This window comes from Polyodon spathula, chromosome 1 (genome assembly GCF_017654505.1).
Source record: "Polyodon spathula isolate WHYD16114869_AA chromosome 1, ASM1765450v1, whole genome shotgun sequence".
Lineage (NCBI taxonomy): Eukaryota > Metazoa > Chordata > Actinopteri > Acipenseriformes > Polyodontidae > Polyodon > Polyodon spathula.
In genome coordinates, this window is record NC_054534.1 from 17,241,442 (window position 1) to 17,268,367 (window position 26,926).

Here is a 26,926-nt window from a genome sequence, read left to right on the forward strand (position 1 = left end):
CCCTTCATTCCACACTGTCTTCGGTTTATACATTTTAACCACAGAAATAAGCAACTGCTGCACCTTTGGTTTACTTGTGCAGAGCCCATGTTCAAGAACAGAACCTTACACACTCCACTGGGAACACACACAGATACACTAAACTCAATCTAAAAAACATCGGTGGGGGTGGAGCAAGGGAAAGAGAGGGTGGAAAGCAGAGAAATTAATCCCAGTTTCCTAATCTGTTAATTGGCCTCAATTATTTTAACATCCTTGTGATCGAGGGTTTTTACACATAAAAACAGGTGTCACAGTTCCTGATGATGGCTAACCGCTGCCCCCTCGACTAAAACATACATCATAATATTTTAAAAATTACACGCTACAGTAATTAGTTATCTTGCTAAATAAACCCTTCTAAACGATTGTGGCCACTCTTTAATGATCTATTCATCATTTACATACCCTTTGTTTTTAACGACTAGAATGTAGATCAGAGCCAGAAAAATCTTAATCTCCAATCCTTACTGAAGTCTGTTTATTTTACTATAATTGTTTTATAAAAATATATCATCTTTAATCTCATTAAAACAATCCTGGTCTGCTAAAATACATTCATCAATTTTACAAACATGCGTTTCAATCTTTCACTTCTTCCCCCCACCCCCCCCCAACCCAGATACGAATGTTTTTTTGAAAGTTGAAAGCTATCCAAAACAGGACCACACACAGACTCTCAGAGCTGCACTGATCGCATTCTACAGCTGGGGGCACACACACACACACAAAATGGCGGCATTGACAGCACTTTCTAGACGTTTTTATTTCTTCCAGACTTATTATTTATTAAAAGGTAAGTAAACTCCCACCTCACTATCAACACGCCTTATAAAAAAAATCAAAGTTTAAACTAAATGCACAAACACTGCAACATAATTATTCACAGTAAATTATTTTCAACTTTAAATTGGCTCCTAGCCAAACATATATACAATAAACAATCCAACAGTTTGCTGGGATGCTGTTTTTTTTTCATCATGCTAAGATTATTCTCACATTCTATAAAGTGTTTGTAGTATTATTGTGTGTCATAGATATATATATATATATATATATATATATATATATATATATATATATATATATAGATATATATATTATATATATATATATATAAGATTTTTGAAATAGTTAAAATTTTAAAAAGGTGCCCTTACCTTCCACCCACAGTTTCTCCACGTTGGTTTCAAGATTAGCTGCCCTTAATCCAACAGCGAACGCCCCAAATATTAAGAGGCCCACAACTAAAAACTTTCCACAGTTCTTTTGAATGTAACAGCCGAGTTTAAATAAGAGTCTTTGAAACTTTGCTCTCAGCCACAACGGTGCTTTTCTTCCAGTAGCTTTCCCCTGCAATGAAACAAGAAATGGCCTATGTTACTTGTTCGGGAGGTAAATGTACCAGCTTGTCATGGCATGATACATTTTAAATACAGGAACGTTTAACTAAAAAAAAAAAAAAAATCGGATATCTAAACAGTCCATGCAAACAATACCGCATATTAACTACATATTAGCTACCACAAAAAAAAAAAAGCCAAACACATAGTAAGTGAGATTTAGTATTATGAACATAAACCGTATTGTTATAACTTAGTATATACCGTGGTGTCCACATGATCTTGTCAATAATGCACAGATGCCCACTATGCCCTTAAGGATTTCAGCCTAACCAGTGGTTCATAGATCAGTAATATAGAGCGACTGTATCTACATTAACTGGTTTTTACAGTATGCAGACAGTGTTTATGGATTTATTTGTTTCTTTAATGTTTGAGAAAGTGCTAAACGGTGCGGGTCAATATGATTCTAATTCCTCACAAAGCGGCACGACACAGGTTATAACCAAACAATAACAAAAATACAATTGTATCAATGACTCCAGTTCCTGTATCAGCGTCCGGCAATATTAACAAGCAGCAGTAAAGTTAGATCCACGTGGTTTTGCACGCTGTAATCATAAGCCAGAAGCTAATGCATTTCCATAGAGTTGGGCGACGCTGTGTGATCTGAATTAGGAAGTGGAGCAGCCATCGCTGAGTTACGACAATATTTGTGAACGGAAGAGGGCAGCCGCATGGGTTTTCTTTTTTTTCCTCTTTTACAGAGCTGGAAACGAGTCACTGTACAGATACGATCGCTTTAGCACTGTAATGTGTTTCATACTTTAAATTAAAAAATAATAATATAACGATAAAAGAAGCACACCTTGCACTTAAAGACTGAAGATAAACACATTGTAATTCGTCTCCTTTGAATAACCGAGGGGCTAATACTCTACGGAGCATCAGTGGTCAAACTTGTTTTTCTTTTACTACAGTACAGTATATGTTTCATGCACCAAGTGCAAGAGCAGAATTTACCATCAAGGTTTTTTTTTTTTTTTTTAAGTACTGCTTACAGTAAAAAATAAACTGAAGAACGATCAAGCATGAGTACAGCTAAACTACTTTGCATGTTTGATAGAAATCCATCACAATAAATAGTAGCATTTCAGAAGGGCGCAAGTTTCCAAAAATGCATGCTTTTTTCCGTTATCTACTTGCACGATGAGTTCCCAGAAACTGGAAAAAAAAACTCGCGAAAGGATAAGAAGCAATGCATTGTATTTACGTATTTTAAAGAAATGCACCTTTGATATCTGTTCCAATGCAAAAGCTGCATCGCAGTAGCTTGGCCGCTGTAGATACTCCAGATCAGTTGCTGTGGCTGTTGTGCGATTCCCCCTGGTCCTCCTTGTTATCCTCGGCAGATCAGGGTCCCTGCTTTCTTGCTCTGAAACATTAACAGCCGAGGCCATGTTGTAGGGACTGGGCTGTTTTTGCGATCCACGGTCTTAAATTCCCACGAAGGCGCTTTTTGATAATCCAGGGCAACAAAGTTTCACTACCACTGCTCGCAGGCTGGCAAGCTTGTTCATACTCCTGGTAAGGACGGCAAGTCAAAGTTTGCGCCTTCCATTCCAACATTTCGCGATCCGGAGGTCTCCACTATTTCCCACATTCACTGTTTTCTGTCCTCTCAAGATTTTTTTATTATTTTTTTTATTATTATTGTTATTGTTATTTTAAAAGACGAGACAGTGAAGAAGCTTTCCTATCCCAAAACAGCAACTCCGATCGCTCGCTGCTTGTTGCATTCTCTGTGCAGTACTCGTTCTCAGGCCCCGGGACTGTGCAGGCTCCTAGATTCAATAGATGAGAAAAAAAGTACTCTCTCCATTTGGAGAAAGGAGAGGAGGGGTAAGGTAGAAATAATCAAAATCCCGCCTCCGGGGCTGTCATATGGCTGGAGTTTCTTGGATCTGATTGGTTCCAGAAGGGCAAAAATTACTCCGCAAACACGACTATTATTAGCTGCTTAGCAACAGCTCAGCAAAGTGGAGGGACCACCCAGGCAGACAGCCCTTGTGTGCTTCTCCAACTTCAGGGGAGCCTTAAAGAGACCCAGCCTTCGCTTCTTTTGCATGCAACACACGGCCAATGTGTTTTTGTGATATGGTCCACGGGTTTTTCTTCAGACCGAGATCAGTCCGTATGATTGTTAAAAAATATATATGTTATGTGAGGATGCTAAACTGCAGAAGTTTTTTTTTTTTTTGGAAGCGCTTTTAAAGAAAATATTTTAGAGAATTCTTCGCCTCGTGTTTCAGTAACTACTGGGAGGTCCCCGGTGAATTCCCAGGCTTAACACAAATAATGAGACTGGTGGATAATGTAGTAGAATGTGCCAGGGTTTTGTTTTTTGTTTTTTTACAAAACGTTTTACTTTTTTTTTTGTTTTTTTTTTGGTTTTTGTTACACATAATTAGCATTTCCGCAGAGAGTAACTCGTTATAAAACTGCGATTTTCTAGTTTTATCAAACAGTTTTATGCAATTTTGTATTAAGAGGTTTCACAACATACATAGAATTTTGTCAGAGAAAAACATCTGTTGAACTTGTCGGTAACAAGTCAATATCCCCGTATTCATGTAATGAAGTTGATAGCGGTGTACCTATGTATTCGTTTCTTGAGGCAGCATAGTGACCCTGAATGTGTAAATGCTAATCAAACAAACACACTCATTGAAAAATATATATTTGTATCAACAATTGTTGAGTGCAATGTGTATGAATTAGTACGCAACATAATCTCACTTTGTTTTTAAATAGTGTTTACTTGATTAAGTGGATTTGGTAGTTGCATTTTTTTAAATGAACATGTAAATTAAATGTAGTATTTTTCTTTGAAAACAACAAACTTTTTTAAATATGTAGTGCAGAATTAGCTTAGCTTGAATGTCATTTTAACAACATTTGACACTTTAGCAGAATGGACATTCATTTTAATGCTATGAAGCCTATTCATTTAAGGGTGGGGTGGGTTGGGTTGAGCAAGTCACGTGACCGCGCACCAAAAGACGCTCTGCTACTTCCAGCACAGCTTTGGAGTTTTTCTCGTAAACAGCAATGCCAGGCAAGTGGTAGTGCATTCCTGAGCAGAGTCTACCCCTTACGTTATCCAATACCATTCATTGCTGTCAACGCAGCGGCCAATGGTGAGTTTCAAACAGACATGCCCACTTACTATATTATGAATCATGTATCATAACACAACTTTCCAACGCAAGGAAGCGGCGAAGTTAAAAGCTTATTCACAGACCATAAATGATATATTGCTGCACATAAAGATAGAAAAGCGTACCGGTATTGCATTAAATATGTTAATGACTGGCTCCTTTTTATGTTCTTTTTTGTATGTTTGTTTTTTTGTTGTTTTTTTTTTTTTTTTTTTTTTTTGTGTCCAAACGCATAGTTTAAACCGAACTGTTACAGTTACCTAAATTAAATGAGTCTGCGATTCATTATATTTCGTATATGTTTCAGGACACACCTAAATGCAGTTGTGTGAAGCATATATGTATTCGGGTAAGTCAAGTTTTTTTTATCATTTTGACATGTTACTGGAAAACTAAATCATGCATTACCTACTTTAATTGTTCTATGCAAAGAATGTATAGCCTAAATGAAATATATTTATTTGCCAGAAACGCAGAATAACGCCTACTGTAGACAGTGACCATTCCCCCTTTTGCTTGTTTTTTTTTTTTTTTTTTTTTTCTTGCGTAGACCGGTTTATTACTGTCAAGGGAAGACCACGACTTAAAAAAGAATACAGTAAAGAAAAATGACCACACAGCGCCACCTACAATGTGAAGTGGTAGTGGAGTCTAAGTCAAATACAAATATGTGTAGACGCTGCCATGGATTTCATAAACTGTCGAAACATCTGTATTGTTTACCTTTTAAAAATGTGTGTTTTATTGCGAGATCATTTAGATTTAATATTCAAGTAATCTTTATTTCTACCTTAAATACAAAAAAACAAAACAAAAAAACTGTAGGACTACACATACGTAAGCCAGTGTAAACGGTTAAAAAAACTAAAAAACTAAAAAAAACTAAAAAAAAAAAAAAAAAAAAAAAAACGTCCTGCTGAAATATTGACTACTGTCACAAACCATCATTTATCAATTGTAATTTCGGGACCTGTGTGTGAATGGAAATTACTGCAGAGGTGCTGAATGGTGTTTTAAATGTGATGCGTGGCTACATTAGCTCCCTGTGCTTTGCTTTTGGATAGACAGGAGATTGATTTTGTTAGGGATCTAATTCGCCTTGTTTCTGCAGTGTTTTGAGAAAAGTACAAGAGGCGTGGGTATTAAGATCGCTTCTTCTTGGGTGGTCAGACAAATTGCCTCATTGCCGATGCAGGCGAGTGAACTATTTATTCCCAAGCGGTAATGGTGTTCCTTATCAACCTGCCCTTATTTGCATTTGTAAGCGTTGTTGCCTTTGATATGCATGCCTTCTTCGTGTAAAGGGCACACCCCACACTAGGGTTTGTTAACTTCAGCAAATCATGACGATATCATCACATAAAAGGTTTCAGAATAACAATGTATGCAAAAGATAACCCCCATCAACAAAATGTATTAGTTCTGAGTTCATATCTGTCTGTCTATCTATCTATCTATCTATCTATCTATCTATCTATCTATCTATCTATCTATCTATCTATCTTTTGGTACCAGTACAATACTGTATATTTCGACCACTCAAGTTCCATGCACTGTATAAATTTAATATTGTTTCACACCACAGCACTTATTTTAAGCAATTTCAAACACGAGTCGAGATTAAAAGTCTTGGAAATGCGTCCAATTTACACACCTATCACAAAGGACAGTTTTAGGTACTGTACTACTACTGCGACTAACACAACTGTGTGTAGTGTTACAGCATACCATTTAGAGTAGGTCCCTATATATTGATATATTTGCATAAAAGCGAGATGGTAATGCATTATTTTTAGTTTTAGCTAACTTTAATGTCAAAGGAGTATATGACGTACACTTTTAAACAGACTGCCATAATGGAACATTTTACAGCTGGGTTTGTAGCTCAACAGTCTGTTCCACTGGCGATGATCAATACAGAAGCAGTATGCCGTATTTAACACTATGTTGGTGTAGTAAAGCATTGCCATCTAAACATTTTTTGGTTCAAGGTCATTCTTTTTTTTTTTTTTTTTTTAACAATTTGAAAAAATAACGTTTCTACTGCATGTGCCCCAGCCTATTAGCCCATTAGAGTTAGATACAAATATATAATGCATGGCAGTGCGAATGACAGCCATGCTAATCTACTTATGTGATTATAGTAATATATGCTATATCTTAATGTGAAAGTTTTTTTTTTTTTTTTCTTGTGTAAGGAGCTGCTAAGCCCTGCGAATAGAAACTGATACAGGCTACTTTCTTTGTAGCTGCAGAGCACTGTCCTGTCGTACCCTGGTTCCAGAAATGTGGTGACTATTCAGTTGAACAAGAATAATAGGCACCGTGTGGTCTTGTAGAACATGAACGAGTAATGTGATGTCCAGGACACAGTGCTGGGGCAACTAATCATTAATTAGACAAATATGCCATGAGAAATAATGGGAAATAAAACTACCCACTGGGTAGACATGAACAAAAATAGAACACCAATGAATGTTTATTCCCATTGAGCAAAAGAAATAGGGGTACTTACATATAGTAGTAAAATTGTGATTTTGAAGCAGATAATTTAGAATTCTGTGGACATTGCTGGAGTTTACTACAATCAAATCAAATAAATACAATGTGTAATTTATGTATCTGTGTAGGTAATGTTATGGGCACTTTTGGGTTGTTTGTGTGCCACATGGTCTATAGGAACCTTGTGCTACAGTAAGAGCATTGTTATTTAGGCTATACATTTATTTACTTGCTGTGCATCCAATGGTATTCTGTATATTATTATTATTATTATTATTATTATTTATTATTATTATTATTATTATTATTATTATTATTATTATTAATAATAATAATAATGGGAGGTGGGTTTTTTATTCAATGTTTGCAACTTTATATGAATGCATTTACTCCAAAATCAATAGTGACAATTCGATATCTGTTTTTTTTTTTTTTTGTTTTGTTTTCTACGATTTGAAAGCTCACTTGAGGGATCAGTGGTGCCTCAGGAAGGAGGTTTAACGGAAGCTGTGGGTGACCATTTGGAGCGTGAAAATTGGATACAGGGCTCCTGGAGACCCAAACAAAGAGTTGATCAATAATAATAATAATAATAATAATAATAATAATAATAATAATAATACATTTGACAGGTCTCCAATTGCACACCCCTACAAAATGTCCCCTAACAAGCGCCATCAACATAGATCCACCACCTCGTTCGTAATAATCCTGCTATTAGTTACAGTACTCAGTTACTGAATTAAGTATATCAGTATCACAACAGACGCAGTGTCATTTGCCAAGATTTCACTCCAGGGAACGATACTCTCAAAGTTAATCATCTCTGTAACTTACCATTATCCAAGTTTGGGAAACCGTCTGGAATAGTGTTATATTCTGTTTCTCCTCCCTCCTCCCACCAGCAGTTTTGACGTGCCACTTATTTTAAAGATTACACATTTATTTTTTTTAATGAAAAATTTGAACTTGGCGAGTAATAATCCTTCTTGGTTGCAGGCATTCTGCAGAGTGCTGGAAGGTTTCACAATTGCATGCCTGTTTCTATTGCAGCTCCACCGTCCATGTGGGTGGTCTGAATCTCAATAGGCAGGATCTGTCAATGTCGTGACCGCCCCAAAAAAACCTTTACCCCCCCCCCATACATTAAAAGGAAAAAAAAGCAAAGTAAACCAAACTACTGTGTTATTTCTACGGAACTGTGTAAACACACTTGGGTCACACAAAACATTCTGCATGTTACACTAGCTGAAGCTAGAAGCAACATTTTCCTGCCTGTTGTCTGATAACGTTAAAATATTTTATAACATAGCTTTCAGTGATGTAAAAATAAGTACACGTTATTATTAAATAGAAATGTTATCAATTCATACAGCATTCATGTAAGCGTTTGTGTTTTACAAATTCTTATATAATGTTATGCTGTTAAGTATATTTACACATCACACATACACTTTAGTGTTTCAGAAGTGACCGGCAACTAAGAATACATTGTTTCTGTGCTTTAAAGGCGGTATGCGTTGTATATGTCTATACTGTACATGGGATAGGGTTCTGCATTACCACAAAGTTGATGAAAATATTTCAATAAATATTTCTGCAATTCTTTATATGCAGTATCAGGTAATGACACGTTTAATTGCATGTTCCCTTGACCACCTGTCTTGACTGTTTAAAGTCGCTCTTTTTTTTCTTTTATACGTTTTTTTTTGTACTTAAACCATAAACATAGAATAAAAGATTACCAAATACATGAAAGTGCGCCTTTGTTATTAGCTTGTTAAGTAAACATAGCTTTCATCAATATAAAATCTCTTTAAAAAAAAAAAAAAATCTGTCTTCTAAATAACTCAGATAATAATTTTCGTACAGTATATTATACTGTACACAGATATAGTAAAGATACGGTTCAGATAGGCTATAGTCAACATTTTTCTTTATACACATTTATGAATCAATATGATTACAGTTAATGCTAGGAATGATAACGTATCTTAATATTGCCAAAACACACAGGCCTACACAGTTTGCTCTAAATATGTACAGTATAACACTTTTGTACTTTCTACTTGTTTTTGACATAATATTGTTTTGCCTTGAAAACATTACAAAAATGTAACACAATTGACCAGATTTGTCTAAAACAAACTAGGAATTTCAATAAAGGGCATTCTAGCAGCCAACCTAATGTGTGAAATGTAGTGCAAACATAATATGCTAGCCTACTAATAATTAGTTTTGAATCATTCTTTAATATTTAATATACAGTTATGTTCAGATTCAAGCTATAGATTTTGCATTTGTTGATTTGGCGAAATAGTTAAGCAAAATGGAATCACGCTGCTTATGTTTACAAATGTTAATTTTCAATAAAAAGTACCCTATATTGTTTCTTCTACCAACCAACATGTTTTATGTTTGAATATGTACTTGTAATTGTACATTTATGGATCATATCATTCAATTTTTCTCTGAAGGAAAACACATTCTTTATGTGAAATGGTGCACCATATATGTTTTTGTTATTTAAGACTGTTTATTAACTAATAATGATAGTTTCCTGCTACAATAATTAAGTGGCATGAAAAGACAGCTTAATCAAGCATTGGTTGTTATGTTTGTAAATAAACTGATAATGTTTTATTCTGGTAACAATTTCAATAAATTGTCTCTATATGCACATTAACTACACTGTAATTGCATGTGTAGTTACTTAGTAATTACACTGTAAGAACACAACCTTGTGTATACAGAGTAATTAAACAAGACAGAAGCAACTGCCATCATTTTTCATGTTGCTATTAAGTATGGTGTTGCACTGTAACTACAAAACAACATGTTTAATCACTGTTTTATAACAGCGTAAATACATTTTAATTAGAGACACAACGGAAATGTTAGTAGTATTTTCATATTGTTACATTTCCCCATCTGTTTGGCTGTATATTGATATACTGAACTTCAATGAACGGTTAATTGCATATTTATGAAATACTTGCAAACGATTCTTCATTCTTAGAAGGGTTTTTTGATATAGATTGTGTATGGGCCTAGATAAGTACAGCATTTTGAAAATTATATACTTTCATTATTATTATTATTATTTTTTTTTTAACCTTTGGTTCACCAGCTATAAATTAAAAAAGGAAGCAGACTGAGTAATGTATCAGTATTATTGTAACAGCTTTTGCCGTGAAAACCATAAAAAAAACTTTGTGACTTATCAGACAAAGAATAATTGGTAAAACTTAATAAATGTACTTTCTTTTTAGTAATTGGCAAAGTACGTTATATTGGTAGACATTAATCCAAGATGAGACTCGTCCAAACAGACCATTTATTGTACAGGTTGTTATGGTGTTATATAGATTTATAGATGACTTCTTTAAGATGGTATAAATCAGTCAAATCACACTGTCAAACAGGGGAGTCATATATTGTAAGAGGTTGTGGGTGAGTGGAATACAGACTTGTGCATTGAAATTGTTTCACAGCACATCAGCAAATAATGGAACACAGGCACACAAAACTGCTGGGCCCACATTTTCAAAAGATCTGATTCCTAGGAAGGACTACCGTGACAATTAACATTTAAACAAAATCACAAACAACCTTTAAATAGAGCAGATGTCAAGACATGTAAGATTCATAATATATTTAAAATAAACTGCAGGGTCATTTAAATAAATCTGTTTCAAAAATGTAAAAACAGTTGAATATGGAAACAAAATCCAACAGTCTAACTTTAAATATAGACAGATAGAACAAGTTACGTAGAAAAAAAAATGCTTTTCCATTCTACAAATAAGTGATATGTAATAGGCTTGTTCTGCCAATAATAATTCTATTATTATTTAGCAGACGCTTTTATCCAATAAACAAAATATTAAAAAGTACATAAGTTACAGGCAATATAAGTTACATAAGTTACAGGCAATACAATGAAAAACAAACACATATATACAACAATGGGCATCCTACTTCGAATTCATGCAACTTATTTTGTTATCATTTTATATGAGCTCACTTAGACACGCCCTATACATTTTAACAAGAAGTTAGTGACTGAAAAACAGACACACTTTCATGTGGCAGCTTCATTTTCTCTGGAAGAGGCGTCTCTTTTAGCATGGCTATTAGCTCACACCTGTCTTATTGGCTTTAAAAAAACAAACATTCCTTCTTGTCTGTGATGAGTTTCATGTCTGGTAAAACTCCAGCTCATCGTTTACAAGAAATATATATATATATATATATATATATATATATATATATATATATATATATATATATATATTACAGTATTGACCTGTTACTAACATTCCATCTTTAGTAAAAAGTTATGTCAAGAAGAGCAATTTTATAGAATACTGAATTAATTTATCATATCTTTCATTCTATTCTCTTCATGCAGAGTGTTTTTTTTTTTTTTTTTTTTTGTGGAATTGTAGGGGTTCAAATACATCACAGTGAAATGTGACTTGACAGAAAATGATGTGGCCTCACTCTATAACTTCCTTTATAATGACATACTAGTTTGTTTTAGCCTTTACCACTTGTTGCTTAGAAACATGTCCTCAGTTTTTATTATACATGTTGGAAACTCCATTTTTAATAGTTCTATATTAAGTATATTGTCCTTTTGCTTACCATCTGAAAAAAACCTCACTACAATGGCAACTAAATTGTCATTGAAATGCTGCAGCTGTATCATTTTTTATACATGACCTTTTTCAAAAAATAGAATGCATAAGAAAGGATAATAGGTGTCCTTTTCAACAGCCCCCTTGTGACATACAATTGAGAAGCTGATGGTTCTTTCACAGTTGAACCATCCATAGAACCTTATAGGATTATAGTCTAATAACCATAATGGAACAGATTAGAGACACATATTAACGTTTTCGTTTAGGACAATCATTTAGTTAAGACCGAGGAGGAAAAAAAGACAGTGACAAAGAGACAGAAGTAAAACGTGAAGTATAGCATATCTAAAGATACAACTTTGGGTTTCACACCTTAACTTGGTGCACACCTACTTACATTTACATGCATTCATGACCAGATGAGGTCAGAAATATAGTCACTGTGGATGTTGACTAAGCAGGGGAGAGTGTGACCAGATGGAGAATTTGAGATGTGGTGGTGTACAGCAGCTCCGGTGGGCGGAAGCTGTGAGCAGGCTGGTGCTGGCTGAGACCAGGGAGTCCTCGAAGGCCTCAGCTAGTGTAACTGCGGCTCACAGGGTGGCGGGGTTGTGGTACCGACCACATGGTGAAATTGCTCCATTGCAATGGCCTCGCACATTTGGGGGCCCATTTTTTTGACGGGGCTTAGCCAGTGCACCATGTGGTCGCACAACTGCTGCGCAACCACCTTGGGGCATGCATCTGGGGATCTTCAGTACTCCTGGAAATTGTGTGTTTCCCCGTGATGTTAAGCCGGCATAGGATGGCTTGCTTAACCAGGTTGTACTTGGTGGCTTCGATGTCCATTATGGCCTGGACAGAACCCTCCATGACCTTTTGCGTACTCTGCCTCCAGAAAAGAAGGTATTGCTACATTATTAAAAACACTGACAAAACTAAAAACCACAACTGTTGATTTTAACACATCATGCAAATTAATCCTCAAGGATGACAGTATGCTGGCTTGCTGAAAAATACCATAACCAATTTGGTTGAACAACTAAATAAAATAACTGCAAACCAACATGTAAAGAAGCATTCTTCGTAGGTAAAGTGGCATTATACAAAAATGACTAATTAAAAAAAAAAAAAAAAAAAATATATATATATATATATATATATATATATATATATATATATATATATATATATATATATATATATATATATATCTCAGCAGTGTTCAAATTTTGCATCAAACTAATGCTCAGTAGTATTATTAAAATTTGTAATAGCAATAATATCCTCCACAGTGGCTATTACAGCTGGATAATTAATCTTTGCCTATTGTAAGAGCACTTGCTTGCAGGTCAGGACTCCTAACTGTCACCGCGATCAATTCTCTAGCTGGAATGATCGCTGCGTCTGACAGTAATGTAGGAAACTAGCAAAACAATATATAAAATTTTGTTTTGAGTTGCTTCATACTATATTTATAATGTACAAAAACAATGTGTTATTCTTCTTATTGTGTAATTGCTAAGAAATCTAAAATCATGAAAATGGAATATGCTATACAGTAATGTAAGTCAGTATACCTAGAATTTAATTCAATCCAGATCACTTGATAAATTTGTCTCAAAAGCTTTACGTTATATCTACTATATATTGCACATTTTACAATAAGGCCGTAAAGGTAAATGCCAACATTATAATCCTATTGATGCGAGTATTAACTCGTTTTCAGTGACAAATTCAAGATTTAAGAGAGACGTTTTCTCTGTTTCCTGGCTGAATTATACATGACATCATTGCTGTTTATGTTGCTGTATGAAACATCTCTTTAATCACGAAGGCATGTTTGACAGGTCCAAATGTTACATTTCATTTGTTTATCTCTTTCTGTTTTTGCTTGCGATTGCATATTATTTAGGTACATCTCAGGATTTCTAAGGGAAAGATAAAACATATACAGAGTTGGAAAAACTTGGTAAACATGTTTACCAAATTTACCACAGTTTAAGATACAATATTAGACAACTAATAAATAATTGATAATGTATTTACATGTTTTATTGATCAATTATATATTACTGCATATTTTGTGAACTGTTATTTTTGATAACGGAGTACCAAGAATGGTAAATTATGAAAAATGCTTATTCTTCAATATTTATACATTCTTGTTTCAATAGAAACTACAGATAAGAAAAAACAAATAAGAAAAATGTGATTGTATCAAAAGGCTGCTGGCGTTTTGACTTGGCTTAACCGTTCTTATACATAAGAAAGTTTACAAACGAGAGGAGGTCATTCGGCCCATCTTGCTTGTTTGGTTGTAAGTAGTTTATTGATCCCAGAATCTCATCAAGGTGTTTCTTGAAGGATCCCAGGATGTCAGCTTCAACAACATTACTGGGGAGTTGACCAGATTCCCACGATTCTCCATGTAAAAAAGTGCCTCTTATTTTCTGTTCTGAATGCCCCTTTATCTAACCTCCACTTGTGACCCCTGGTCCTTGTTTCTTTTTTCAGGTCGAAAAAGTCCCTCGGGTCGATATTGTCAATACCTTTTAGAATTTTGAATGCTTGAATCGGATCACCACATAGTCTTCTTTTATCAAGACTGAATAGATTTAATTGTTTTATCCTTTCTGCATATGATATGCCTTTTAAACCCGGAATATTTCTAGATGCTCTTCTTTGCGCTCTTTCTAGAGCAGCAATATCCTTTTTGTTGCGAGGTGACCAGAACTGAACATAGTATTCTAGATGAGGTCTAACTAATGCATTGTAAAGTTTTAACATTACTTCCCTTGATTTAAATTCAACACTTTTCACTATATATCCAAGCATCTTGTTGGCCTTTTTATAGCTTCCCCACATTGTCTAGATGAAGACATTTCTGAGTCAGCAAACTCTTTTTTATAGATTCCTTCTTCAATTTCAGTATCTCCCATATGGTATTTATAAAGAGAGGAGCTGTCCTGACCACCAGAAGGAGAGGAGCCGCCTTCTCAGCCAGAAGGGGAGGAGCCGTTGTGATTACAATATACATAGCAGTGACCAAACATGATTATTTTGGAAAAAGGTTTTTTGTTTTTATTACAAATATTCTCATCTCTACCACATATAGTATGCCTGATCCTGTAGAAACTTAAGTAATATGAAAGGACTTTTTGTGGCGATTCATTTGATATGTTACATGCATGTAGCACAAACTGTCCAGTAATTAAACATATATAAATGAAAACAGTGAAAAACAGGTGGAAATAGGACTGAGTCTAAAGAGTTAATAAAAAGAAAGGCACCTTTTTCTTCTTCTGCATGCAAAAGATTCATGTCAGGCAATGGTAAAAGCAATGGAGAGTGCTCTGTCTCACAGTTATGAACAGCTGTTAGGTCTCCTGAAAGCTGCTTAAAGCTTGATGCAGTAATATATATAATATATATATATATATATATATATATATATATATATATATATATGTTTTTATATGTAAAAGTGCCTTTTTTTGCCATTCCCCCTAAAATTTTGGAATCTCCCACCCACCCCAACCATTGGCTGCAGCGTAGGGGGGAAATCGCCCCAGCACACAAAAATGAAATTCAAACCCTGATATATATCTGTGTGTATTTTATTCTCCTAAGATATTGGTATGTATTTTTTATACCTAAAATATTTTCTCAAAATATGTGTTCAAATTCAACATAATAGTTAAAATTACAACACAAATTACATATGATTTTAATAGTAATAAATACATAAACTACAAAGAATTTTACAGCAAGTTACAAAAGAGATATGAACATTGCATTAGAATTTTCAGAAATGAATCTGTTTTCACATATGGTCATTTATAAAAACATTATATACGTTCAGTTACTGTAGCTCTGTCAGGTTTCATAGTGCTGTCACACAAGCATTGCCTTGGCTCTAGTACAGGGGGTCGCACTATTTATAGATGGCAATGTGATGAGTAACTACATTGACCAAACATATATACGTTTATTAAACATCATGCGAAAATCAGCTGCCACATGTCAGAAATGTCCACTGTAAAGCTGTTTTAACCATACATCCCAGTTTGCTTAATTAATGTGTTTAATTAAATTGTTACTGTTAGGGAATTTTGACGCAGTATTCTAAAACCAAAGGACACGTTGGAGAATAAATGCATGTTATATTCAAATTTATTATAATTAGGAGATTTGATTTTTGGATTTCATATCTGAGGAGTGCTCAGAATCCAGTTATTGATCGATCCCTTTTCATAGAAATGAGTTTGTCTTGAGCTGACTCAGGTACTGCATTGGTATTTCATATTACTGTACCTGCTTTATTTATTCATGTCAAAAAAATTCAGACAATGTCATTAATTTATATAAATGTACATGTCTCATGAAAAAATTAGCATTGGAATATCTGACAAATACTACAGTGTACACTACGTATATAGCATGCATATACAATGCGTAGGACAAACCTTATTACTGTAAAGAATAGAACATGAAGTGATCCTGACAACGCCACTCTTCATTCTGAAAAAGGACAGGGAATGCAAAACAAAAATGCAATTCTCAAACATACAATCATTCACAAGAAACTTTAAAATACAATAAAAGGTCATTTTTATTGGCAGTAGCAAATAAATAGTCCAGCATACATTGGCAACTTTTATTGTGCAGCATACAGCTACTCAGACTGACAACAGTGCAATACAAGATTTCCATACTAGAAAACTTGCTTGTTTTTCACAAAATTCTTGTAACTAGAAAGTCACTTTATGTCTGGCAAATGTTACTGACCTAAGTGGGGCTGCCCATTAAACCAATCAGAGAACTCAAATCGTAACTTCATCAAATCTATTTACTTAGTTGCCACCATTAGATTTGTTTTTGCTGGCCTATATATAAAATAATGTCAATTAAAAATAGATTTGTTATTATATTATTAATGAAGGTGTATCATACAAGCTTTTAGAATAAGATCTGTTTATTTTTCTGTATATCAAAATGTTATCCATAACGTCATAAAATTGAAAAAATACCTACTGACCATCTAAACTTTGATCCCAGCGACCACATACTTACAGATATATAACATACACTTAAAAACACCCAGAACGAATAGTGATGATATAGAATCATATAGCACAGCACACACAGTTGCGTTTTGCCATAGAGAAGCTACGGAGCACTGTCACTATCTGCTAGACCATTCCAATCATTTGGTACACAGCTTTTGCATTATTTTCAGGATTGTGGCAGGGTCCACAGACCAGGAAGTTGACACAGACACTCAAGTACAATGGGTTGCAGTCCTAAGCACGTATTTATTCAAATTAAATAAACAGAAACATGTTTACAAAACAAGACAGCTCGCAGAGCCAAAAATAAGTTCAAACCAAAACCAGTTCCGAACGCAAAATCTTCTTAACCAAAACAAGTACTGTGCTGCAAGAGTATTTTGTTTTCTTTCTCCTTTGCTCTCTCTCCCACACGTTCCTCCTCTGAACACCCACCCCGCTATGAGCAACTGCCGTGCTTTTATACACGTGGCCATCTCCCAATTAGCTATCACTTAATCAATTCGGAGGTGGCCACATTCTGCACCCGTTTCAAGGGATGGGGCTTTAAGTCCATCCACACTGCCAAACAAAACACACATAACTTGTTTTACCTAAACCCTAAACAGTACATTTAAATCATAACACTACAACAATAAACCATTTCTTTTTAAATAAACCCAGACACAATAATATGTTTCTACATGGACATACTACACTTGAGTCACATGAGATCTCAAAGACTTCACTAACCTGTTTTAATTCAGTGGTTAAATAAGCTGGAACTTTGCTGGACACATATTTAAAGAGACCAGTAAAAACTTTGCCTGGCACACACCAGTGTGCTCCACAATACCTAGTTGGGTAATAAAAAAGCACATAATAATTGTCACACGTTGAGTTAGCCTGCAGATTCCTTTTTTTATTGTCCTTGTAGGATCTCAGTAGGTTTACTACCTGTGACCAATATTTACAGGTGTGAGTGAATAACAGCTTAGCCTCGGCTCGCTGCCCATTTGTTCTCTATTCTGGCTCCCTATATGGTGGATTTAGGGATTTTGCAGGGTAATAAGCCTGGAGGAAATAACTCTGCATAGGGAATTAATTTGTGAATGTCGGAGGACTCTGTTTCTAGTTGATTTGATTTGCTTTCAATGCTCTTTTGTAGCATTCATTTTCATGTGGCGGTCCTATCAAAGAATTCAATCAGCGCTGCAATTGTGAGCTGGAGTGGAGTTATTCACACAGTGTGCCTAGTGTGAGACAACTCTGCAAGGCCCTTATTCACAGGGCTTCTCCTGTGTACAGCGATGATGTACTACTGCTGTGAGAAAATACTAGTTCTATTATATTTACTCCCATATGCTACCCTTTGACATATCTTGAGTCCCATTTTATTGATTCAAAGGAATTATATTAACAATTCTCCTACAACTGTACATGGAAGTGGTAAGTACAGCATTGTGACAAACTTTAGATTTGATTCTTGAGTTAATATTGGGCCAACCTTTGCACATCCACCTACCAGACCTGGGATAAATATATTTATATTTGAGATTAAATTTATAAATATAAAATATTTCAAGATTCCGTCCGCACTCAAATATTTATTTGAAAATATTGTGATAGAAAACTAAATAGATGTTCAAATAAAACTTAGTGTTTACTTAATGTGTTGTGTTCCACATCATTCTAACACATTTATAAATATATCTGAAACAGAAATCGAAATATTTGAATATTTATAAATATTCACAACATTATTTGAAATATTTAATTATTCAGAATCATACCAAAGACATCTGAAATATTTTAATAAAATCAATATTTATCCCAGGTCTACCACCTACAAATGGCTAACTGTGAACAAATTAGTGAATTTGTGTGTGCATAAAAAGAAAACTAGCAAATATAGCTGCATAGCTGAATGTATTAAGCATAACTAAACATGGAGTACCTGTGAAATATAGTTATTCTAGTATTATAAATTAGTGATGGGCACCAATATTGATATTTGATATTGTTCGATAGATAATTTCTATATTGCGATATCCTAGGATTAAAAAAATAAATAACGTATGCTCACAGAGACATACTTTTAATTGCTACCACTGCTGAAAATACAAATGCAGTATAAATCAAGTTTATTTGATATTAAAATACAACAAACCCTATATATACAAATCATTGTAATTCTCGAAGGCAAACACCACACACTAAAGTATTATTTAACCTTTTTATTCCATTGATTGGAATTTAGGTAACAAACGCTTTTTGCATGCTGCATTATTTTGAGATATGCGCATGCGACAGCGGTTCATTGCATTTTATTCGTGTGATTACTTACGTTATTATTAATGTATTTTTGATATGTGAACTTTCAGTATTATAAATGAGATGCACTTTTAAAAATCAAAACACATCTCAAAATAGTGCAAAATTTGGCAAGACACTGTACTTAATACTTTCAGGGGTGTCGAGAGTCAGCATTTATACGCAGAGCAGCTGAAGATTCAATTACTCCCCGAATGGCTTGTACAATAACAACCCTGATGATGAAATAGTAAAACAATTTAGCAAGACCTTGTTTCTCTCCATGAATATTGTGAAGAAAAGCACCACTAAGTTAAAGTAAGTTATTGCTTTTCATATGTAAATATCTGCGCAAATATCTGTCTATATATGTTTGATATTACAATTGTGTTGTTATATTTTTCTGTGTTTTGGAAGACTCCTATATTATCGATATCGAAATACGTGGACGGTATCAATAGACCATTTTCATATCATTGCCCACCACTATTAAAAATAAGCATACATTAGCATAAGAGTAAATTACACAATGAAGAATACCACCTGCTCTACCTGTTTCACATTTACTGTTAGTGGCGATCAAACATTATGTATTATGCACTGCTTGGATTGTCACAAAGAATAATAATTATCAAAACATATAACAAATATATAAAGGTGCAAACAAGCTGATTCAACTTAGCATGTGTCCTGTAAAAAAAAAGTGTAATTGTTTAAAGTTAATTTGCCATCTAAAGGTAGCTAAATACAGACATAATTGTTTTTTTGTATTGATTTTGTTGTATTTTCCATTGTTTCAGCCTAGCATTAATGGGTGTTGGGGGTAGGGTGTTTAGCCAAGAACATTCATTTATACCAGTTATATAACTTAGACCAATTATTTCCGGATCTGATGCCAAGAGACAAATGCGTGCCTTTGTTTCATCTAGGATTGATTATTGTAATGCACTTTTTTCTGGTGTTCTAAAACGTGTGGTATCCCACTTGCAGCTTGTTCAGAATACTCCTGCTTGAATTCTGACTGAAACCAGGGAAAGTGAACATATTACCCCTGTTTTGACCTCTGTATGCTGGCTCTCTGTGCAGTATAGAACTGATTTTAAGATGTTGCTGTTAACTTCCAAGGACCTGAACGGATTAGCACCTAGTTATTTGCAGGAGTAACTGACCCCGTATCTTCCAAACTGCACAGGATGACAGGATGCGGAGCTGCTGGTTATTCCTAGGGTCAACAAAAGCAATGCGGGAGGGAGGGCTGTTTCTTGCAGAGCTCCAGAATTATGGAATGCACTGCCTTCGTTTGTCAGGGAAGCTGGGACCGTTACAGTCTTCAAGTCAAAACTCTAAAAGCACTTTTATAAAATGGCTATCTTATCTTATTGGGTTTTAATGTAATTTTAAGATTGCTGTTTTTGTATTTTGTGTATACTGTTGTTTAAATATGTTCTTTAAATAGTCCGAGTATGGCAGTTGTATGTGTGACATGCTATAAAAATGTACTGTGGTTTGTTCTATTTTCTGCTATGTACTGCACAGTGCTTTGCAATATGTTTGTATTAAAGGCGCTATATAAATGCAATAAATAATAATAATAATAATAAACAATTAATGATCCATAAGGAATGTTATTTTCATGCAAAGCAGTGTACAGTTTCAGTGAATGAGGAGCCAAGAATTCTAGCTGAATAAATTGTGTGGGGCTTTTTATATCATTATACTTTTTAATTGTATAATTTAGGAACAATGCACATTTAATGTAAACTTTGACAACAGACAATGCATGACATAGAATATCACTTACTATATATTTTGCTATCTTTTTGATAGAATATCACGCTACATCCTGTCAGATATGAATTCAGATTTGATATTTGTAAAAACACATCGTGATATGCTATCAGCCAACTCATTACCACCTTACAGAACTCAAGACAGGATGTTGCCTGGGAGTATAATGTACTTTTTTTTTCAAGAACCTTTGAAGCAAATTATTGCCTTCCGATTATTTCTGCCCAGGTGATACAGTATATAAAAAACGACCAACTTCAGAGGGCTAGTGGAGCAGCTGGATAATTTACTAACCTTTAAATTAATAATTTTCTTAATCAGTTTAACTTCACCTGCTGTTTGTGTTCAGTTTAAATTAAAAATAAGGAGCTGCCATTTTTTTTTTTTTTTTTACAGTGTCTATGTAACAAAATCATAGTCTCAGTGAAGTTATGGGAGAAAAAACTACAGTGAACTTGTTTCACAATCAACACTTCCACAAGAATTTAATTGAAGTCGGCTGAAAAAAAAAGGGGGGAACATCACATGATCAAAAATAAAAAAACGAAAACGAAGAGCCGCATGGAATATCGCTTGTACCAAATGTCTTTATTCAGATGAATTAATCTTTTTATAAAATTGGAGTGTTGGTGCTAGACTACAGAATGCATATTTAAATGTTATATTGCAGGTCTAAAATGTACACTATATTTACATATCTTACGTCTCGTCAAGAGCAGGTACTGGAATTTCTTTCAAAATAGATACGGTGCATTTGTTATCCACAAAACTCTCAAAAGTATAGTACACGCAGCAGTCATACAAAAAAAAATTGTTACATTTCAAGTTGAATACACTGTAGCTCTACAGCACAATACAAATCACACTCTGTAAGGCTTTGCAATGTTTTCCCTTGTTCTTGTGTATTTTGAAGCCATCAAGAGATAACAACTACTGCACAGAGTAAGTATAAGACTCCGTTATAATGTTTAAAAGAATGTTAGTATTTAAAATGTCTTGCTCGCAAACATTTCATGTTTTGCAGTATGTATCTTGCTGCTCTCGGTCATATGAAAATTTTGGTATGCGGCTCTGTGACAGGGTAGCCGAGTGGTGACGTCAGACCAGAAGCAGTAACAAAAACAAAGACACAAGTGCTGCTTTCAAACAACAATAAAATAAAAAGTTTTTACAAAAAACACACTGCTCACAGCAAAATAAAAGTTTTAAATACAAACGCAAACACAAAACTGAAAAGTCAGGCTGGGCAAATTGCTGTCACTGTTCCTATTCTATTCATTTCATTTTGTTTCGTTTCACCATCGGTCTCGCTCTTGTTCCTCCTCTGAACACCCACACGGAGTGCAGAGAGCTTCAGGTTTTTATGCACGTGACCATCTCCCGATTAGCAACAAGTTAATCACTTAATTAATTTGGGAGATGGCCACCGTCTTTTTAATGTGGATAGGGCTTCCCATCCACGCTGCAAAACATGCGGCTCACATCTAATAAAACTATAACAAAACAAGATGGCTATGCTGTCATATATATACAAATAATAATAATAATAATAATAATAATAATAATAATAATAATAATAATAATAATAATACAGTACTACAAAACAAATACAAAATATTAAATCGCACAGGGGCGGAAGGGTACCCCGTTCTAAAATAAATACATTTTTAAATCATAATACAAAACAAATACATTTTATGTACAGGGCTCCTGGCCCTGTTATAGCCTCATAGGGTCAGAAAATGTGGCCTCCCTTTCTTGTAAACCAGACAATGCTCCTTCGGAGAACTACAGAAGTATAAAACTAAAAGTGTATTTTTCATATGGAGTGCTCTGGCTAAATTAATGTTGAACTATTCTCAACCTAGTAAAAGTGAGTAATAATGATGTGATAAGTGATCACTGTCAAGCAAAAAGTACCTTGGTGAGGAGGTGTATTTTTCCCTTTAGGCTTCAACAAGACTGACTTGAACAAGAATGAATTTAAATTGTGACAATAAACACAGTTGATATTATCAGCAGTTCACCAATAACCTGACAGGCCTAACAATTGCATACAAATTTAAGCCAGTTCTCTTTTACTCCTACTTTCCTGTATGCATTATTTTAAGCCACTTGAACACATTCTATGTTAAACAGATTCATATAATTGTTGTCAATTTTTTACAATGTCTTATTAAATATAACATTCTGGACAACTGTCCCTACCTAGCCCAGACTGACGTCAAGGGTAACAGTGTTTCACCTGGATGAGGCTGTGGGGCCTGAATTTGAGTTTTTCACCATTAGGAAGACATTCAAAATGAAAAGTTCAACTGGGTAATTTATGATAATAAAGCTACCAGTGTTACACCATTGAGTTTATCACAGGTTTAGAGGTAGGACTGGAACAGATCTTAAATGTATCAGTGCATTGCCCACAACCAACACTTATTGTAACTGGCTCCCAAAATGCAACAGATACACTCCAGTTTTAGGTAAATTTTACAAAAAGTTTTTCAATAACCCCCCCCCTCGCAACGTGTCACTCAAAACAAAAACTCCAGTTCAGGAGGCCCAGAGCCGTCACTGCTATTAGGATATACAATTGGATTCATGATTCATTGTTGCCCATTTTAAACCTACCCAATACTTAAATGAAAGGCTTGTAATGAGTAGAGATGGCCAGTTTGTCAATGTAATAACACCTGATTTAGTTATGTTCTTTCTGTATGAATGATTAATACCAACCAATCATTATTCTTGTCTGCTCTCCCAGTAGGGTTGTCACCTTTTCCACAGACCAAACCCGGACATATTTCTCAGTCCTCCTAGGTCTATCAAAACTGCAGTATACTGTAATACAGTTTAACACAATACCACCAGATCTCGGTACAAATCAGTTCAGTAAACACGGTATTATGCTGTTGATATTTCTAGCAATCGAACTTGCAAGCCATAGTGGGTAGAGGGAAGTAAGTAAGTGATTCCAGACAGTCACTGGATTTTCTGAACCTGAAAAGAGCATTTGTGTGTTATGTTATGGCAAATTTCACCCACCTCCTATAATATATATTAACAAACGTTATTAATACACGTTAAAAACTACAAAACAATGACACCATTGGTAAAAAGAGACAAAATGAGTCAAAATGTACTCAAACTTAATGTGTATTTAATCACATGCAGACCAATGTACTGTAAAGCATCCAGAGATGATAAATTACAAAAGCAATACAAGTATAAACATTACAATTCAATACCAATAGAAAATGCAGAAATATGTTTTTGTTTTCACTGTTGTCTCTTAATCGCAAAACTGAATTGTGACTTGTTTAGGAGTCAACATTTGCCATGACACTGTCACGTTCACGTTCACGTTCACCAACCAACCGATTCTGAAAGGCTATATTTGTTACAGGACATGGTTGAACAATATATAAGAGTGTAACAGGGCGAGCAGCCCTGTTCAGTATTTATTTTAGAACGGAGTTTCCCCCTCCGCCCCTGTACTGTGGTTTGTGTTTGTTTTATTTGTTTATATATATATATTACACTTTTCATATGTATGCTGTTAAGGATTTGTTATTTTGGGGTAGATACATGTAAATGAAGATGCTGCTACTGTGAAAACAAAAAGTAGTCGGTTTAAATCAATCTAATTTTTAAAAAAACGTCATGAAATTTGGGTTTAACACAGAATAACAGAATTGACCCATTTTAATTGTGTTCAGTGTATCACCCTGTTTACCATCTTCCTTTGTATTTTACTTAATTTCACTCGGCAAAAAAAAAAAAAAAAGTTTATATCAGTATCCATGGTAATCTAACATAAAAGATCAGTTGCTTGGCAACAAGGTATTGTGCAGCTGCAATGGAGGGTGGAATTATTTGTGTCTCTGAAGGGAGGGCTTGAGGAATAATGAAAGCTTCTGCTCATACTTCTCATGAATGCTTTTATTTTCAAGGTCAGGCTAATGTTTTTCAGCAAAGACTAATGCACCTTTCATCAAAAGACACACCGTAAAATGTTTCCACGAGATTATCCTGTCTCTGGGTTGGGGACAGCCAGCTTAAGATGTTTTTATTATTTGCCTGCTGATGCAAAATTAGGTTGAAACTAACTGTGGGATAACAATAATGAAGCAAGCATTTACTGACTCTCACTGAATTCATTGTCAAATTCCTCTTCAGCAGACACCAGCGTCTGGTTCAGAATCAGCATTTGCTAGAAACATTCCTTTATTTTTGGTTAATAACCCAGAACCTCCAATGTGGGGCTGCATGCAATACAAGTACAATTACTTTATGTTTAAATTCAATTTCCAGTTGTAATGCTAAATGATAGTCCTCTTTACAAGTGCAATGTATTAGTATTCAAGATTTCAAAGAACACACAGAATGGGAAAAAGTTGTGACATATTTTATAGAACATAAATGTATTATTTGCAGATTGTCAGATGTTTCGGTTGTCAGATGCTATGAGACAAAAGCAGAGATCTTTTCATTACGGTGTCCTAGCTTTTATCACAAATGCTGATTTGTTCTTTATACCATTCTGTTGTTACTGTATAACCACTGTAGCAGGGCGAGCAGCCCTGTACAGTGGTTATTTTAGAACGAGATCTCCCCTTCCGCCCCTGTGTTATTTTGTATTTGTTTATTTTATATTTGTGTTTATAGATGACGGCAAACCACCGTGTGTTTTGTATTTGTTCATTATTTTGTATGACGGCAGAGCCGTGCATTTCTGTGTTATTGTTTTAAAAATATTTGTGTTCATAAATGACGGGGAACCGTCGTGCGTGTTGTTTTGCAGCGTGGATGGGAAGCCCATCCACGTTTAATAATTAAAACCTGTGCAGAAGGTGGCCATCTCCCGAATTAAGTGATTAATTTATTGCTAATCGGGAGATAGCCACCTGTATAAATACCTGCAGCTCTCTCCATGTTGAGGTGGGTGTTCAGAAGTGGAGAGCGGGAGAGCGGGAGAGCGGGAGAGCGGGAGAGCGGGAGAGCTATTTTAAAAAAATAAGGATCCGTGAAGGCTACTGCCCAGCCGGACCTTAGCGTTTATTTTTGTGGTCGTGATTTATTTTGTTTAATTGTTTTATTTCTGCTCTGCGAGCAAGTATTTATTTTTATTCAAATATTTTATTTATATTTTTTGTTCTCATTAATAAAACGGTGCACGCGCCACTGCACCCTACCTCTGTTCTGGTTGTGCTTTCTTCTGGTCTGGGTCTCCGCAACACCGTTTCCTGCCACAACCACTTATGAAAGTAGCAAAACCTGGTAAAAGCAAAACAACAGAGAAGTCAAATCACATAGTAGTTAAAGAACATAAAACACACAAAAGGATTCCAGGATGCTTTAATACAATCACTTTGTAAGTCTCACATTTTCCTATATTGACGATGCAGACTTTCCGCTGAACCTGTATTTGATTTTTTAATGGTATTTTTTTCAAAGCTGTAATGCAGATTAAATAATCAGCCCTTGTAGATATTTCAGAACTGTACTTCCATCTCCTCCCTGCATTCTAATTGAAAAGGTCACATGAAGGAACACAGAGAAACATGTGAGTCATATGAAAAGCAGTGGCTGATTACCAATTGCAGCTTTTCCAATGACTCATGTTTTCAGGGACTCTGCGTTCATTCATTCAGGCTTCTGTCTGACAGTGCAAAAGCACAGCAAATTCACTAACTGCTTAAAATAAATACTGTTGCAAATTAAATTTAAATTTGCTGTTATGTGTTACTGTTCATACGGGAAAATGTAAGACCCACTAATTGGGTCTCACAGTGTTTCTTTCATTAGATTATAAAGATTCGTCATTAAAGATTTTTATATTTTATATAAGTGGTTTGAAGTAGTTGTAAATTATTGCTCTAAAGTGAGTTAAAAGTAAAATGTGTTGCAATGTGTTAGGCCTTGAGAAACCTTGCCAGATTCACCCAAACTGTCTTTGGATTTCTCTTGCCAGTGTCATAATTAAGAGATGCTACCACCCAGTTGCCCTCTCAAACTTCAGCATAGTA

The 26,926-nt window shown here is 34.9% G+C and overlaps 1 protein-coding gene across 4 annotated transcripts in view; it reads right to left on the minus strand.

Annotated features, from left to right (window-relative positions):
- The window catches only part of LOC121314947 (protein patched homolog 1-like), a 56,125-nt gene extending 48,070 nt beyond the window's left edge, over nt 1-8,055 (minus strand). For 2 of the 4 annotated variants that reach the window (XM_041248755.1, XM_041248746.1), the window contains exons 1-2: nt 2,675-3,402; nt 1,200-1,392 (exon numbers count right to left, since the gene is read on the minus strand). In XM_041248755.1, the coding sequence (XP_041104689.1) occupies nt 1,200-1,392; nt 2,675-2,842 (361 nt within the window). In that variant the 5' untranslated portion in view covers nt 2,843-3,402. Of the gene's footprint in view, nt 1-1,199; nt 1,393-2,674; nt 3,413-7,942 lie in introns of those variants that run through there. The other 2 variants (XR_005950181.1, XM_041248763.1) reach the window with 2 other exon arrangements.
- Between the last annotated feature and the right edge of the window lie 18,871 nt (nt 8,056-26,926).